This window comes from Enoplosus armatus, chromosome 8 (assembly GCF_043641665.1).
Source record: "Enoplosus armatus isolate fEnoArm2 chromosome 8, fEnoArm2.hap1, whole genome shotgun sequence".
Classification (NCBI taxonomy): domain Eukaryota; kingdom Metazoa; phylum Chordata; class Actinopteri; order Centrarchiformes; family Enoplosidae; genus Enoplosus; species Enoplosus armatus.
The window spans coordinates 12,825,498-12,843,899 of NC_092187.1; the positions used below are offsets into that span (position 1 = coordinate 12,825,498).

General features: G+C 42.0%; 2 protein-coding genes across 2 annotated transcripts in view; one reads left to right on the forward strand and one right to left on the reverse strand.

Moving 5' to 3' along the window:
• Positions 1-9,552: 9,552 nt before the first annotated feature.
• On the forward strand, positions 9,553-11,008 carry sp5l (Sp5 transcription factor-like). The gene is made up of 2 exons (XM_070911068.1): positions 9,553-9,606; positions 9,971-11,008. Exons 1-2 carry the CDS (start codon positions 9,553-9,555, stop codon positions 11,006-11,008), a joined length of 1,092 nt encoding a protein of 363 aa, XP_070767169.1.
• Positions 11,009-12,805: 1,797 nt separating this feature from the next.
• Positions 12,806-18,402, reverse strand: part of arhgef25a (Rho guanine nucleotide exchange factor (GEF) 25a) — a 43,018-nt gene continuing 37,421 nt past the window's right edge. Inside the window, exons 11-17 of the mRNA XM_070910396.1 lie at positions 18,082-18,132; positions 17,903-17,980; positions 17,582-17,773; positions 17,134-17,314; positions 16,092-16,321; positions 15,717-15,851; positions 12,806-14,792 (exon numbers count right to left, since the gene is read on the reverse strand). Coding sequence (XP_070766497.1) covers positions 14,667-14,792; positions 15,717-15,851; positions 16,092-16,321; positions 17,134-17,314; positions 17,582-17,773; positions 17,903-17,980; positions 18,082-18,132 — 993 coding nt within the window. The 3' untranslated portion in view covers positions 12,806-14,666. The remainder of the gene's footprint in view (positions 14,793-15,716; positions 15,852-16,091; positions 16,322-17,133; positions 17,315-17,581; positions 17,774-17,902; positions 17,981-18,081; positions 18,133-18,402) is intronic.

The following is an 18,402-nucleotide window of genomic DNA, read 5'->3' on the forward strand; positions in this document are numbered from 1 at the left end:
AAATAACTTTAAAATAAAGCACTAAAATTAATTGAGAGAGTGGAGGGACTCCATATATTTTTAAAGCATGCTTTGGAGTTCAGTCCAAGCAACACATGCGCATATGTCTGTTTTACCTGTACAATGAAACAGCCCAGAACTGGGACATTAAAGTCATGATGTACAAGTAAATACACCAGATGAGAAAACGAAAGCTCATAAAACAACTGAAGAACACACTCTAACTCAAACTGATTCATCCATCTAGATCTCCCCTACTTTTTCCTCTCTTCTTTTTTTGAAGATCAAGCAATGGCAAAAAGTTGAATAATTCCGCCTCTTTGATCTGCACACACAAGTGAGAGTTCATTTCCATTTTTGATTTTTTTTTTCTCCCCTTCCTTTCTGTAAGAGTGCCAGCATCAAGATTTACCTTGGTGTGCAAATGTGCTGGAATAGGTTAAAAGGAAATCTCGCTGCTCTCTCAAAGCACAAGTGCAGATGTTGTGAAGTTAATTAAAAATTTAGCAATTCGTTTCTCCCGTCCCAATTTAGGCTGCATCAAATGGAAGAAAACAGACGGAAAAAATGACTTGTGAGAGAAGTCCGTGCAGTCTGTCTTCTTACATGTATGGCAACGTCAACAAGGAGGATCACTTCTGTAATGTCAAATTCAGGACGATACACCAGTCCTTTACACCTTTTGCAATTCTCCACACAGGGTGTATCATCCTGTAAATATCTATGTCTATTTCAAATACAGAAAGCACATCATCAAATGTAAAATTTTTATTATAATCCATCGTTCCCACTTATTCAAATTTTCTGTATCTCTAACTTTAAGTGTGGCCTATGATGTTACTGAAAGATAAGATATTAGTCCAGTCAGTTATCATCTCTTTTCAAACAGCCTGCCTCATTTAGAAGACAACAGTGATAAATACATTTTAAAGCGCCCCCGCCCCCCCATCCACCAATCTTCCCAACAAGTAACCCGGCTTTATCCATGTTTACTAAAATTGCATCAGTATGTTGACATAGGCCCCGTATCTTCTACCAACTCTTCGATCTCCTCCCAAATAATTGTGCCATCCACAGAAAGGATGTCAAGTCTCAAGGTGCTGCCCACCCCTCTCCACTCCCCCTGTGTGGATGATGCTCCAGGAGGGTAGCAGAGGGAGGGGGGAGGGGTGTGTAGTTTCTGCGCAGGTGTTGCAGCTGCATTCGTACATAATTCCTTTCTGTGCGAGCAGTGCTCAGTGTTAGCCTCTCTGTGCTGCTTCCCCCCAGTGGGACCCCCTCCTCCGCTGAGTGATATTACAAGCGGCAGCCGTGCGCCTCTGATCTACATGCGCCGGGCTCCCTCCTGGTCCTGGGTGAATAGCGCTTGACTTGTTCAATTTGTTTAGAAGACGCGTTCGACGCTTTGAAGCCACACATTTTAGCATAAATCATAACCTGTCTCCTTGCTCACAACTGCTTTGAAATGCAACATCTGCTTTTGAATCCCCTGCTTTACAATTAGTTAAGCAACATCAATAGATTGACTCCCTATAATTTTTCTTGATAATGAACTGCTTTGTACACGTGCAAGGGCATTAGTGGTGGGCCCATTTGATTTTTCAAGGCCAAGGTCCTGAGAAGGATCAATCTTCATCAGCCTCACCGAGCCGGGGCCGGTGTGAACTTCCTGAAGTCCTCCGCATGTTCTGGCTACAATCAGACACACGTGTTAAATTGGGTTACCCTCCATGGTAACCTACTTAGGAAGTGTCATGGTTGTGGGGCATGTTACCGGGCCATGTTGTTTACTCTTTCATCACACTCTTCAGGTTCCCTGTTTGTTGGTTTGTTTTGCAAAGCACAGCCTTCTGTTCAGCTGTGGGAAAAGTGCGGAATCAAAGTCCCGGAGAGCAGCCTGACGTTGACACTGATAAGCTTGGCCTGTCACTATCCATTTGTCTGAATGACATTGATGCTCAGGTTGGATCTCTGGAGGAAGTCATACACACACAGAGGCCAGGTGCATATGCTACTGCTGCTGCGTGCGGGGGAAAGAAAAGTCTTCCCTATCCAAGTTTGCTTAATGAAGTTTGTATAGTTCAAATCTAAAGTTAATGTATTGAATAAAAGGAAATACACACAATATTGGCAGGAATTGCAGTTGTTCAACATACTGTACCAAAGTTCAAACTCTCAAAAACGTATCCATCAGTTAGAAACCTCTCATCAGGTGCATTAAGAATTCTTTTTGCAGGTTGAAGGGGAAAATAACAATCCCAAAGATTTTATTTTCAAAGGCAAGCATTTGATCAGTAGTCATCAATTAAACTTACTGAGGTGCAAATTACACCACAAGGATTAGATGAAAGAGCCTCTGTGTCATTTCCTCCCCTCCTCCTCCTCAAAGCTTGGCTTGGTTCGCAGTACACACAAACAGCAGGCTGATCCCTGGCATGGTGGTGACAGGGTGACACTTCCCCTCACATTACGCCGGCTGAGCTGACTGAGGGGCTTAACAGATAGTGGCATCACAGGCGTACGTTTACAAATAAATCTACTGCTCTGGCTGTGCGGCACTCCTCTGCACATGTAGCCCTTGTATCCCCGCTCCTGCTTTGCATTTATGATTTCAGCTGGAGCCTTGCCATAAGATCCGGTTACCATACCGACGTTGAGTCCCTCTTCCCAGATGGCATGCTGGGGCTTCCTGGGTAATATTCATGAAATGGGACCAATGACATTTCAAGTTTCCTTTCTTAATGCTACTATAGGCCTCCTGCACACACAACAACAACATTCGACACAGTAATTGTCTCCTGTGAGGTTAAATAAGGTTAAACATGGTCATGATACAGAAATTTAGTGAGAATCCAGTCTTGAGATAACTCGTGTGATTATTTTTTTATCCCTATTTCCTTCTGGAGTCAGTCCCATTTGAGTACAGTAGTTTAGATCAGACGCCAATATCACTGTGACAGGTGCTCACGTCTCCCACAGCCACTGAACAAAGCTATAAGATCAATTGGCGAGGGTCCCCGCATGCTACAATACTCACATTACACTGATGGCTGTAAACGATATTGTCAAGTGCTACAGCTAATTATTTACCTTTGTTCATCTTTGTCTAAATGTGTTTGGAGACGCTTTATGATTGATAATCCCATTGTTTCTTTTTTTTTCCTTTTGTCTCTCCGTTTGCTTTTTTATTATTCATTTTATGTGGCTTTGTACAGACAGGCAATTGTGGGGAATTCATCTTTTTAGGGAATTTACACAGCAAACCCTATGAATAAACAATTCATTTTTTTCCCGGTAAATTAGTTATCATTAATTTTAAATGTTGTGTTGGGGATATGAATTAACATAAACGTATCGTACTCAGAAAGGGTGCGACAGTGGATACTTTAAGCACCAACAGGAAATTCATTGTCACACTGTCAGCGTCTTTTATTAAACAGCAATCAACTTCATTGGCCAAGTGTGTTGACAATTACAAAGAATTTGACTCCGCCTGTCAGTAGTTCTCAAGATACGAATATAGACTTAAAACTAAATAAAGAGAAAAAAGTTAAAGAAAGGTTGTGGTCAGGTTTGTGTGCATTACATAAATAAACGGTACTATTATAGACACATACATTAAAGTAATAACAATAATAAAAAGATTAAAAGCTATCATGTCTGTATATTCAATATGAAGATGGAGGCAACAGCCTGGTTAGCTTAGCTTAGCATAAAGACTGGAAACAGGGGGAAACAGCTAGCCTGGAGATGTATATCTTGCTTGTTTATTTCAATGATGTCTTGTTGTCACTGTGAGGTTCCCAGGAAACCAGCATACTCTTCAGGAAGTTGATGTTTTTACACTTTGGTTGTTAATTTGTGAGCTTTAGAGAGAGTCAGGCTAGCTGTTTCCCTCTGTTTCCATTCATCATGCTAAGCTAAGCTAACTGGCTGCGGCCTCCAGCTTCATATTGAACATATAAATATGAGAGTGGTATCAATCTTCTCATCTAACTCTCGGCAAGAAGCAAATAAGTGTATTTCCCAAAATATTTAACTATTCCTTTAACTGACTGTAAATGGCTCCATTTATTTCTCTGGTACAGTTTGCTGTAAACCATACCTCAGGCTTTACAAGAAGCAGTGTCATTTATTACCTCTTGATTGACTACATGTCTTCTCATGCAACTTTGCCACAAGTCTCTTTTTCAGATCAAACACCATATTTTATAGGCCGAAGCCTTCAAAGCATGTCATATCCTGTAGAGATGATGAAATGATTATGAAGCACCATGAAAGTGACATTTGGCAGATGGACTGTATTCATCTTTATCACTGCAGAGTTCCTGTACTACTTTCCTTTGATAAAACATGAAACACATCCTCTGCTCAGATTTCCAGCCTGTGACAAGTGTTTTAGCTTCAGTGCTGATGTTTATGAGTGAGGCTGTTGTGAATCTCGAGTCTATTAAACATAAAAAGTTCATGTCATTTTCATTTTGTGACACCAAGTTGCCAGGCAACAAAACATTTTCTTATTTGATGACCAAAAATCTGTTGCATGACAAAACATTTTGAGTTAACTTGGACTGCCACAGTCAAGATGTTAGTAGATGACATTGGTCATGTAAAGGGCATCTCAGTACATTTTATATAACATCGCCACAGAGGTGAAGAAGGCAGCAATTTCTTCAATCCATTTCTTTTATATGTACTTCCCGAAACCCCCTCCATCTTCCCTGGATCTCTCTCTCTCTCTCTCCCCTTTCGTCTTTCGTCTCTGGGAGTATGGGTGCATGTCAAGTGATTGTTGAATTGAAATATTGATGTGGAGTATCAAAGCGTGGCGTAGCACTCCTGTGTTTCCAGAACTAACCACGAAGCGCTTTGATCAGATACTCCTGTGATCTGACTTCTGAAGTTGTTAAGAGTGCTGGAAAACAAAATGCAAACAAACTTCAAGTGCTCTTGGTATTGATAAAAGTTTTCTTTGACAAGTGGAGATGCGTGCTGTCTGCCTGTGTCTGCCCAAGACTGGAGATTTTGGGGTTTTCGAACATGCTAATGGACAAGAGATGAGGGAATTATGAGAGTTTTCTGCTTCTCACACACCTACCAATGTAAACTAGAGTACAGGGAATCACCACAGAATCCTGCTGTGATAAGTACTTGAGTAGAAGTGTAAAAATACTGCAATTCTGTGATTTATGCTTTCGTTTTTGTTTCTGATTTCGCGTAACAGGATTTACCATTTTATTGAATTTGCTAAACTAAGAAGTTAAATTAAAATGTCTGTGAGTGATAAAACCTTACATGAAATCCCTTTAAGCAAATAAAAAACTACTATGCTTATAAACAAAATTGAAGTAATTAATTATTAATTGATGTAATTGATGGGGGGGGGTTGGAGATTGAAGTGCTCTTCCAAGAAAAATAGACGTGTTAAATGAATGAATGATTTAATTGAGGTATTCGTCCAGAAATCCTTCATTGCATGATCCCTGTGTGACTAGAAGCAGAAGAAATCAGTATTTCATCTTTTAGAAACAATGTTTTTGAATAATATGAAATGTAGAAAGATATTAAGGGTAGGGGTAATTGTGAGAGAAGAGTTTTGACAAAGTTCAAATTTCTGAATGGGCACAAAGGAAACAAGGTGGGATTTTCAGTTTTCTGTCTCCACAATGTTCGCTAACTCAGTAGGAGACAGGAAAGAGACTCCTGAATGAGGTATCAAATTGTTGCACTGTAAAGTCCAGCTGTTGGTGTTGCCCCTCATCCCAATGAAACCGAGTGTCATGGTAATTACGCCCCATCTTGTCCTGTCTTGGATTGCTGAATGGTTAAAGAGTGAAGCACCGCAGTTAGCAGCAGGCTATTACATGCTGTCTGTCTCATCCATTAGGCCACATTTGTCACATGAGGGCCATTGAGTCCGAGCAGTGCTGTAAAATTGGCTTTTTGACATGGCCACCAGTACAAAGGCTGCTCTCCTCCGTGGCTGCCCTTTTTTGGGGGGGGGGAGTACAGATGGTCAAGACAGCTGGGACAATTTAGTGATCTGAGGCTTTTAAACTGCCCCCCCAGGCATGATAAAAACAGCTTGAGTAGCCGCTTGCATATCCTAGGTTCTGAGGTTTAAGAGATTACGTCTGCAACAAAAATGATACCATTTCACCACCAAACACAAAACAAAACAGGCCAGCAACATAATTGGTTCATCCTAAACTCGCCCATCTGAACTGTATATCCAGTCAGTGATCAGGAAAGCCACCCTCTCCACCAGGCCTTCCAGCTACTGTCCCACTGGCCTGGGATCTACAAAATATATTTTATTTCCTCTGTGATCATCACCCTGAACAGATTAAAATGGGCACTGTACTCTGATCTGTTTAAACATTGTTTTAGTTTTAACAATTTCACTCCTGTTCTATGTGTGTGTTTTTAAAGGTGTTTTAAATGTGCATTTATCATTGCTGGGCCTTGTCAAAGGAAAACTTCTGTTACTTTGAGACAGACAATAAAGTTATTTATTTATTTCATCTTATTTGTTCTCTAGAGTGGGCAAAAGGACTAAAAAGTCTTCCAGGAACAGGAGATTTCAGAACATTAAACCATCACTGTTGAGTTTAAATGTTATATTTTTCTTGGATGTATTTTCTGTTCAGAAATAGGTGCATGAGAGCGTCTGCATCGCCTTGCTGGGATTTCGTCTGTGTCAGTTTTGAAGTTGAATTTGCCGGTAGCCACCCAGTCAGAGCAGCCTGCAATGTGTGACGGAGGGGGCCTGATTACCGGCAATCTCACCAGCTGTTTAATGAACACAGGGACCTCTTTCTCTGGAAATGAGTTTTCCCTTGAAAACTGTGGAAGCCGTATCCAGGTCTATTTAAATGAGGTAACATGGGGAAGGTAAGCACCACCACATGAGCATTGTTTTCACAGTTCAAAGTGAGGAGAGAGTACTTTGCACTTCAAAGCCACTCATCTGGGAGGCAGTACAGTGGGGGTGGGGTGGCGTGGGGGAGAAGGGACAGGAAATAAGAATCAGGGTAATTAACAACTTCTGCTCCGTAATAAACCAGAGACATAGTATACCTCTGCCTCCAAGATACACTCTTATTTCCATGTCCTCCGCGCTCTTTTCCTTTACTACTGTTTTCTTTCATCCTAAATGTTCACTTTGATTTGGAATTACTTTCCTCAGTGCTGTTGGAGTTACAGCATGTTTATTCATATTTGTACGGGGGATTTGTATCATACAAAATCTGAATGCATTTTATTTATTTATTATTTCAACTGCAGCATCGACCTGCAGATGTTCATCCTTTCTGAAATTATTTTGTTAAATGTGTATTTCAAGCCAGGGGCATTAGGAAACATTTGGATAATTATCATTCATTACAAAGCATCTTTCTTAGCCTTGTTGCTTTTGCTAAATCTAATCATTAATCTGGTTTTCTAAAGACATGTTATCATCATTATCATTTTTTAAAATTCCAACACATATATTTTCAGATGTGCTCAGTTTTGTCCCCACCTCAAAAATAAACACAATGTGTGTGATTTATTAGCAGGCTGCAGCTGAAGTCTGCATGTCATTGTGAGTCTGGAGAAATCTTTTGTTTCAAGCTGAGGTGTCTCTCTCTCTCTGTCAAGGACATAACATGAGCTGCACTCTGTCTGCTCTGCTTTCGCACCAATAACTTCAAAAAAAGCCTTAACCAAATGGTACAGTTTAGTGATTATCTTTGTTGCCTTTCATTTATTTCTTCAAAACGCTGTTAACTCTAGCAATTCCACAAAAGTGGAATACAGAAAACTTTACATTTCTAATCAAATTCAAAGTATACATTTGAAAGTTCATTTATTTCTAATTCTAACTTCTCGTGGTATGTTTATTTAAGGATCACAGTCTGTGAAACAGGGAGCAGTAGATAAGTGAGGAACTAGGAATTTACATGAGAAACAGGTTCCCAGCCTGGATTTAAACTCTTAACATTGTAATGGTGAACAGACTTACAGAATGAGATTAAGCCTCAATCTGCATTTAATGGAGCAGATCTGAAGCGGCCTCTACTTGAACTCTGAAATGTGAGAATGTCACACAGGGCAGCCTATTTGACAAGTCACCCACTGGTGAGAACTTGGAGGCTTTGATTGAATTTTATCAATTAGCTTTGTGGGGGGAAAATACTGTGACTGTCTTCAAAGCGTCTGCCTGCTGCAGCATTAAGAAACAAAAAGTTTGTTATGTGTCATCTGGAGAAAACGAATAATCAAACACTAAATCAAATTACTTCCATTAATTTATACATCTTTGTTTGAAAAGTTTTCATGTTCATCTTCTACTTGGTCAAGAGTGCAGGATTATGTACAATGACTGCAGCTTCACATTGTAAAATGCTGAATTTAACTAAACCAAAAGTGCATATGTGCATGTATTGTTACCAGAAACCTATACTAAATTTACTAACCTGTTTGGCCCGACATCAGTCTCTCTGACACAAGTGTTAGTGTTCATCAGACTTTGTTGCATTAAGCGATGCAAGATGTTTGACGACAAGGAAAATTGTACTTTTATGCCTCCCTGTAAGCATGAATCAGTTCTTATTTATGTGTGTGGTCATCTGTTTTGATATTTGTTGACTGGAGATCGTTTTCCCACCTTTTCGTTTAAACCCTGCATCACTCATTGTTACCAAAAATAAAAATCCATGTATTTACTATCTTTACTCGAATTCCCACAGTGGAGTTGAAGCAGTATGCAAATCCTCCCAGAGTGAAAAAAATATTTTGACTAAGCTGGCTATATTAATCTTAGATCTTTTTTACAGACTAAGCATTTTTGTTCTTGGGCAAAATGTGGCCCTAAATGTAGATATTGAAAGTTGCTGAAACACTCTGAAATGTGTTTTTTTTTTAATCATGTAGTTGTGTGGGTTTACATGAAATGTAAAGAACATAATACAAGATGTCCAGAGAAGTTCAAATAGACACTCATAAGAAAAAGTAGATATTACAGGAGACCTCTTATCTTATCTCAAATCTTTTTTTCAGAACAATTGGAGGAGGAGTCAGTTCTTGGGGTCAGCATTTGGTTGAAATTGAGTGAAATTATGAGTAGCCCACCCCTTCACCTAACGATCCCCCCTCCTCCTTCCCTCACATCTCCTCTCTATTGACTGGCTCTCCTGCATCATACTGGAGACCCCGTTGAGAGGATCTTTTCTCTCTATAAAGACAAGATGCAGCTCAGCCGCTATTGAGATGATCGCAAGGATTTACCGCGCGCCTCTCTGCCTCCAACTTCAGCCGGGCATCCTCGGCTGCTTCAACACCGACTGATCTGGACTGCTAGCGCACTACAAAACATTGACCTAGAGGACCGAGGGACACTGGACTGACGCTGGATTTCCCGGTCTACTCTGCCAAAGTGTCTGAGTCATCCGAGAGCCGAATGTGAGCATCTCTTTCTTCTGCGCTCCCAGCTGTAGTTGAGACTTTGCGCGTCGTCGCCTCTCGGCGCAGTTTGTGTTGCAGGTGCGTGGAGAAGGAGCGCGAGCACAGATGGCTGCGCTGGCGATACAAAGGACTGACAACTTTTTGCACACCTTTTTACAGGTTTGTTGTATTATCATCTGGGTTTTTTTTTGACGCAATGCACGCGGATATATTAGCTGCTTTTGTGGTGTTGAACGCCACCAATGAAAAAAATGAAACTTGTTTTTGTGGTAAGATATTTTTCAAACTGAAAAAAAGCAGAAAAAATATACAAATAAGGACTATCAAAGAATTATTAAAGAATAATTAATTGTTTAAAAATTGATCATTTAAACTAGATTACATAATGTGGCAATTTCTGAATGTTTAATGATTGTAATTTAAGCAAATGCTATGTTAAAACTTAGATATAAATAAGGATTTATAACTTTGCGTTGTCTTCAAAGTTGGCCATGTAGTCTGATGTTTGTTTATCACCACACAGGACCGGACGCCCAGCTCGTCTCCAGAGGGAGCACCCAACGCCCTCTCCTTCCTGGCCACCACCTGTAGCCAGGCCTGGCAGGTGGGAGGCACCACGGGCTCAGAAGGCTCCCAGTTCCCCTACGAGGGCACCGTCAGTTCCACATCAGGAATGTTTCAGCTCTGGAGCAACGACATGGCTCCCAGCACAGCCCTCAGCACCCACCAGATGACCTTCACTGTGCCCAAGGTGCAGTTCCCCGGACACATGCAGTCTGGCCTGGGTCACCATCATCATCACCCCCATCATCACCACCACCATGAGCTGCCTCTCACCCCTCCGGCTGAACCTCCCTCTTCCTACTCCTTCGAACTCTCCCCTGTCAAAGTGCTGACCTCGCAGCCACAGGCCAACGGCCCCTATTATCCTCAGCACAACAGTGTGGGACAAAACTTCCCCAGCTTCCTCCAGAACTCCTCGGCCAGGCATCACCTGCCTGGAGGCCATGTGGAGGAAGGGCAGCAATGGTGGAGCCTCCCCCAAACCAACGCCACCCCTTCCAACCATCCCTTCTCTCTGGGAAGACAGCTGGTTTTGGGCCACCAGCCCCAGATAGCTGCTCTTCTCCAGGGCACCTCCAAGGGCCTGCTGAGCTCCACACGGCGCTGCCGCCGCTGCAAGTGCCCCAACTGCCAGGCAAATGGAGGTGGGTTAGAGTTCGGAAAGAAGAGACTGCACATCTGCCACATCCCAGAGTGTGGCAAAGTGTACAAGAAAACCTCTCACCTCAAGGCACATCTGCGCTGGCATGCCGGGGAGAGGCCCTTCATCTGTAACTGGCTCTTCTGCGGTAAAAGCTTCACCCGTTCGGACGAGCTACAGCGGCACCTCCGCACACACACCGGGGAGAAGCGCTTTGGGTGCCAGCAGTGTGGCAAGAGGTTCATGAGGAGTGACCACCTCTCCAAACACGTCAAGACCCACCAGACCAGGAAGAGCCGGTCTGGGCAGCCTTCACAGAGCACGGACCCTCTGCTCACCAATATCAAGAGAGAGTAATCTTTGTGGTCCATCATTCAAAAATAATAATCAACAGTGAACAGACTGTGCGTGACTGACACTTACTGCCATAGGTTTGCACTAGAGGGTAAGCATCAAGCTCCCCGAACATCTTCTCTTGTCAAAGCGCTACTTTTGACTTCAAGTAGTACCATAAAAATACATTTAGAGACCATTTTCGATGGAAGTAATTGTGTGCTGTTTGAGGCAAGACACCTTCAAAGAACACTTGAAGCCTTTTTCAGTGATATTGTGAGAGTTTTGCTGAATTCAGTGTACTTTTCAAGATGCCAACATCAACAAAATCATTCAACAATTTAAGATTTGTTTAAATTTCAACCGATGTGAAGGTCAAAATCTTCCTGAGTTCATTTTGTACATATTTAATCCATGTGAAGGACGTGGCAGACATGAGCAAAATTCCACAAGGTTTACCTGAATATGTTGTCCATTTTATCATGTTCAAAATAAATGTATGCCTTAGAACAGCCAGAGGTAGCTGTAAAAAAATAATTATAATTTCTGCTCTCGAAAACAGGTTCAGAATGGAAAAATGCTTCTGTTGCAGTGGATAATTAGATTTTTATTCCAAAACATTTCCCAGTTTGTCTGCTTCAAGGTAGGGATCTTGTTTGAAATGTGAGTCTTTGATCTAAAGATTTATCTTCATCTGCTCTTAAGCAGCAATGTGAAGCACCATTGCTCCATATTAGCAATGTTTTAAAAATTAAAAAGTTCTTTGTAAATTATGTATAAATATCATGAACAATTTTATTGGGGTTATGGCCGCATGTAAATTTTAATAAACATTGTCCTTGCTGAAACAATCTTACTGGTTCTAATAATGTTCTTTTCTTACATCTCGACGACTGATTGTGAAGTAAATATCCGTGGACTGACAGTGAGAGTCAATGGTTTTAGCCTTCTTAGCTCATTCAATAAACGTGTGAATTTCTGATGCCCCAGAGCTCCTAAAGATCTAACATTTTATTTAAATGATAATTCGATTGCCTTCAGAATACAAATGCAGCTCATTGTGCTGTTGGTGTGAAGGAAGAAGCTCCTAAAAGAAGACCTAACATGGTGGGCTGTTCAAAGATTTTCACACCTCAAAGTAAATACTCAATCCATTGATGGGGCTGTTTGTCTCGCCTGCTGCAATCAAGTTCACAGTCATGTGGCTTTTAATGAGTGTTTTCTTTCTCTCAATGGAGAAGATTGAGTCAACAGATGCAACAGAGGGCACTGGAGAGGAATTCCCTGTGAATGGGACCCCTGTTGTTGAGACCCCCTCAGTGGTGACAGGAACTCCCTTTGATTTTGCACCCTTGTGAAAGTTAATACCCCTCCACCCCCCCTCCGTCCCCAGCCTCCATATATCACAGCCGTGTTACGATCGACCCTGCTTTACTGCCCAGAATGGGCCTTTATTCAGAGGCCAGCCAACCAGATGTCTGCTCATCCAGGGGTTTCTTCTCTTTGTTTTTAATCCTGTTTGAACTTTCTCCAAGGGGGATGCTGAAGCAAGCATAATACTTTGCCTTTGTTTTTTATCAGAGGTTCCCAAAAGTGAGGTCCAAGGACCTCCGAGGGGTCTGTAGCAAAAATAATACTTGCACTACTACTAAATTAATAAGAAATGAGCACACTGTGAGAATACGTAAGGATGACAGCAATAGTTACTGTATTAAAAAAATCCACAGGACAGAAGAGATAAGTTTCTGTAGACATTAAAATAATAGTGTTTTTAATCAAGCCAGTCAAGAGAGATTATGAAGAGAAACACAAACACTGCACTCAGTTTCAAAAAGAGACTTTTTTATTTGATATGATACAACAGTTTCTACTCAGTCAAACATGGCATTAACCAACCCTCTCTTGGTTTGTTTGTCCTTGCATTTGGTTGTCTGTAGTGGTATTTCTATTGTGTTAATGCAAAACGGCCAGATCAGTAACTCCCATGAAAACATGCCAGTTCACATTAACTGCGGATGGATTCAGTGAGATGGTTCCACTCACCTAATGTCTCACCTTTCAGTTTATTTTGTGTAATTTGTTTTAGATGTTTTTCAGACAGATTATTGAGCAGCTTTTGCTTCATTGTGAGCACTGAAATATGAGGCCTATTGATCTTTGGTGCAGCTGTATGATCCAACTAAACTTGGAAGTGTAAGCCTTGTGGGGACCTCTACTGGCCACAAAGAAGAACTGACCTGATATTGACAGGATAGCCCCCTTCATCTACTCCACTCTCCTGATATCTACGATTGTTTAGTAAGAGAAGTGGCAAACTGAACTATGGAGTAAGAGCATGAAACGTTTGAGTGGTGAGCTGCTGTTTTTGGCACTGTTGTCCGAGGAAGAGGGAGCATGCAGATTCATCAGCACCACTCTGTTCATCCAGCAACATATTATCCTTCATTTTAACCAACTGGAACAGTAACATTTTTTGGCATACCTGGGTCATTCTTCATCTTACGAGTGGAAATGTATGATTGCCTTCATGGTATGCACTGTACAGTATTTAGTCCATGAGGGCAAAAGCTAACAGAGATTATAGAAATGGTGCACAGCCTTGACATGACAACAGTGGACTAATAAAACAATTTATATCAGTTTAAACCAATGCACATTTAAGGACTTGTGTCCCCAAAACCACAAGCACCCCACTTCGGCCTGGAAACCAAGGAGATGTTGCATGCAACACTTTGGGTCAGCACAGCAGTCCCTTTTGAATGCACCTACTGTATCTAGCAACTCCTCTGGAGTTGCCCAAAGAGCACAAAGTATTCTTGAAGTGACGTCATACCCACAGAGAACCTCCAGGGGGCTCCCTCATGCCTTTTTTGTCCAGATCAAACAAGGGCCTGTCAAACAGAATAAGAGAGCACACAGGAGCCCTCGACACTGTGGCAAGAAAGAAAGTTCTTCACTTTCAGGTGAAATTCGAATGAGTAAAAGTCCTTGTGGCATGTTCACATCAAATGTTCTGCCTTTCCCATTCTTGTCGACATAAACAGCAAACTCAGTTGTCAGCAGGGGAATGACAAAATTGTAATGTATTAATATAGCTGTACTTATCTTCACAATGGGGCATCAGAAAAAAAATAACCAGAGAGTACAAGAGGAGCCACTGCCACTCCTTGCACACTCTCATGTACTCAAACACATCCACACATCGTTGCATAAACATACATTCAGGCACACACGTAACTCCAGTGACCGCCCCATTTAGGAATGGATATTTCTTCTTCAAACAAATTCCCCTTGCCCTTTGAAAGAGAGAAGATTATGGTATACAAGCTCTCAAAAAAGGTGAAAACCAGAAGTCGTCATAACACTGAGTGTCCATTGAGTGTTTTCACTCTGAGCCCAGTAACATCCCTCTGGGTGCTGTTCATGTACACTCAAGGTGGCCAAGGCTAGCCACCTCCCACTGAATGGCTCCCTTAAAAACAGGAGCAAAGTCATTTTATAGTTGCAGCCCATAATTCCTTCACATGTTCCTTCAGGTTCTTTCATTATCCTCCAGAAATCACGACTGAACCAGGAAAGGGTCCAGCCTGGCATATAAGAGACAGTAGACAAGTCTTCTTGTCTCCACAGCTGTGGCGTTAGCTGCTGTCTTCCTGACCCAGGAGACAGATAGTATCAGAGTTCATAGGTCATCCTCGGCTAGCTGAGCCAGGTTGCTGGGGCGTCGTCCAGCTGAGGGGCCCGACAACAGAGCCTGGCTCCCAGCATCGGCAGCCTGACCCCTTCGGCAGCCCTCTCCTGCTCTCTGCTGGGGAAAGAGGGAACAGCTATAACAGCTATATACATGTACTGTATTCTCCTATCTACTAATCTACTAATAAAACTGTATCGACACTTGTATACTAAACAAGAATAATACACCCTACCAAACATTGGAAAATGTGTATATCAGCAAATGTTTCATTTACAGCCTCAGTCTCAAAGTGTATTGTCCCAAGTTCCATCTATTCAGCCCAGCACAAGTATGGGAAACTATTATCTGCCTTTGATAGGCATCTCTCTCTGATTTCCTCGTCTGGCTCAGCCTGCTTCCTGTTTGTTTTGTACCAAGCCTATCCAGTCTGTGTAAACAGACAGAAAGAGAGAGGTGGAGAACAACAACTGCTGGCCTGTCCACATGGTGATGACAGAGGGTTACTAATGGTAATGTAAAGCCCAGCAACAGGATGCTCCCATTGTTGACTGGCCAGATGGCAGGCTGGAAATTTTGTAAAATGTTATAATTTGTGTAAAACACTGAGATGTGGGAACGTCCCTTCTTTGTGATCAACTAACTGAAACAAGTGCAGCTAACATTGTAATCCATTTTGTATCCTAGCTTTTATTGATTCCTTTTTCATCCAATAGGGGGAGAAATAACTCTTCTTATGACTCAACAAATCCCCTCACTGTGTGTGTGTCTAAATAAATGGTTACCATTTACTAAAGTCTTTCATCTTTTAATTAACATTAATGAGCACATTGGAATTATTGTTAGACGTCGTACAATGGCCCATTATTTCCCCAGTGGTTAGCTTCCTGTGGCTTGTTTTGTCATTCATTTCCCCAATGCTGGTGTTGAATAATGACTGCTAGACAAACGCAGGAGCACAATGTTCAGCTATGTGCAAAATAATGACACAGAGGCCTGCATATAGATGGCTTTGTCTCTAAATGCATGAATATACAGTACCTGTGCACTTTGTGTGGTGGGTGTGTACAGCCCATTCGACACAGCTTGACAGTTTGGCTGATCAGTGAAGCCCAGTTGGACATGTGACGGAGAAACAGTGTGGGAGTCAACAGGGCACGGCTGGACCACAGTAGGCTGTAGATATAAACAACAGGGAGGTCACTCACTAACACTGTAGTGCATGCACATAAAGCCATTTGCTGTTTTTATTATTCCATTTGTGAGACAGTCCAGTCCTGCAGACAAAAAAGCTTAAGACATAAGCAGGCCTGGCAGCATCTTAGGTGTCTCATAAAGATAAATACCGTGTTTGAGTTACTGCAGGACAGTGTTGATGCATGTAGGGCAGAGAAAGAGACAGCTAAAGAAACCTACGTCCCGCAGTGAGTATGTCTCGCTGGGTCCTTGGCAGTGGCCTTGGCTGGGCAGGTAGAGCGTGGGCAGGGAGGTGTTGTGAGAGTGAAGGGAGGGCAGCTTATGCCGGTCAATAGAGGCGGAGGAGTGAGGCCGAAGGGCACTGGCAGCCGACAGAGGGGGCCTCATGCAGCGGCCCAGGCTATTAGACTTGCTCTCTCGCCGCTGGTACTCGATAGGCGACTGTAAGGCTGAAAGACACAGAGGAACAGAGACAGTTCTTATAAAGCTCTACAGCTGATTCTGAATGTTTTACAAAGCATTGTATCATGTCGATTCAGCATTTGTTTTGTCAGTAACACACAGTAATCCCCTATTTAGCATTTATGATTTATGATTTATTTATAACATACTGTAATGTAGCTGTAAGCAGATAATGACATTTAGGTTTATTAATGTACCGTATTTGTCAACAATTATAACTTCTCATGTTAAGATGATATAATTTATATTATTACAACTATTTTACTATATTGTTATTCATTATCTGTTAATACACCAGCCTGTCCACATGACACATATATCTGCTTACAACTACATTATAGTGTGTTATAAACCTTTCATTAAATGTGTATATACTGCTTATAAATGCTATATAGTAAATGATACCTGTCAGAAAGCTAAATAAAATAGGTCTGAAGAAGAGTATAGAAGGCCTTATTCACCAGAAAAAAAAGAAAATTAGGAATGATAAAACTACTCATGCAATGTAAAATGTTGATATACCTTGTCAAAATATGAGATCCAAAATCAAAACTTTGACTTAGTATTTTACTTAGAATGTTGATTAACCATTACTATGTTTTATGTTTGACTCCTAACTTCTTTTGTTTTGGCAGGAAAGGGCTTCCATAGAACGAGACTACACCGTCAAAAAAAAAGACTAATCTCAACTCAACTGCTTACGATGCATGTGAGCTGACAACAAAGTCAATAAATGGAAAATATGCTAAGCAGAAACATGATTCATGGATCGGCTCTTCAGAGCTCAGCTGGGACTTACCATTGAGGAAGTTGCGCTGGGACTCCAAGATCTGAACGACATCATTGACCCAGGCCCTGCCGATCTCAGGGGAGGAGGCCTGCAGCTGGAAGCGCACCACACTCCCGTCAGGGTTGCGTGATGTCAGCACAAAGCGGGCATCATCGCCATCCACGCTGGGCTCCACCCCCAGGCAGCTCACCTGGAACATATCACATCTGACTAGCATCTGTGAAGAGTTCATCCTGCTGAGTTGCTTGTTAAATACTTCACTAACACATGCAAGCCTCTAAAAACTCCCTGCTGTGGGGTTATGTAAGGCAGGATGATTTAGGCAAGAATTAGTGTGGATCTGTTGCGTAACTCATAACCTGGGAGTAAAATGTACTTTCTCATTTTTTGGTATTTCATTTTGCTAAAACATCCTGTGGAGCTGATCTGAGTTCACCAAGGCTCAGCAGGGACTCACCTTGATGCTGCTCTTAAAGATGTATCCAGGGAGTGAGAAACCTTTCTTCCTGTCGATTGGCTCGCTGAAGATGACCAGCTGCTCAAACAGGAAGAGCCGTCTTTCCTTGGCCCGGGACAGGAAGCCACTGTCCTGCTCGGTAGTGGTGAAGGTGTCTTGCTGGAGCAGTTTGCCCTGGGCTGTGATCTTCCCCTGGTACCACAGCGAAGATAAACACAACAAACCGAGGAAGTGGTTACGGTGTGGTTTTCATGGGCTGAATAGCTGGCATGAGAAATGTTTTGAAGACTGAGAAGGATGGTCTAAATTCCTGAGACGTACCTCGAAGCCTTGTAGTCTGCCGACATTCATCATGTCATTGCAACGTTTTGGCACAAAGCACATCACTTCCACTGCTTTCTGTTTAAAAGACAAAAGTGAGGCTGTTATCAAGAGCACTAATAAAAAGCACGGCTTTGCACACACTTTAAACCTTATTTTTTACGCATCAGGACACCCACCTCCAACTCCTCCGTGTCCATCCCAGCTTTGGTGTAATACTTCAGGAAGTCCTGCTCAAATAAACACAGCATGGTCACCAGAGATTTCCAGGTTTACTGCTCAGAGTAAGGTGAGGACATCTGGAGGAGTATTTATGGGTGTTGAACCCACCTTTCATTTGAATGCCAAAGGGCAAAGTTTTATATTTAGACAAAGTTTTATACCAAGGATGTCATTTTATGATCCTCTTCAAAGACTTTTACGTATGATTGTGTAAATCCTATGGCAAGAATGGAGTCTAATTATGCAATTTGCCTCTTCCTCTCTGGCTGGAAAGTAGC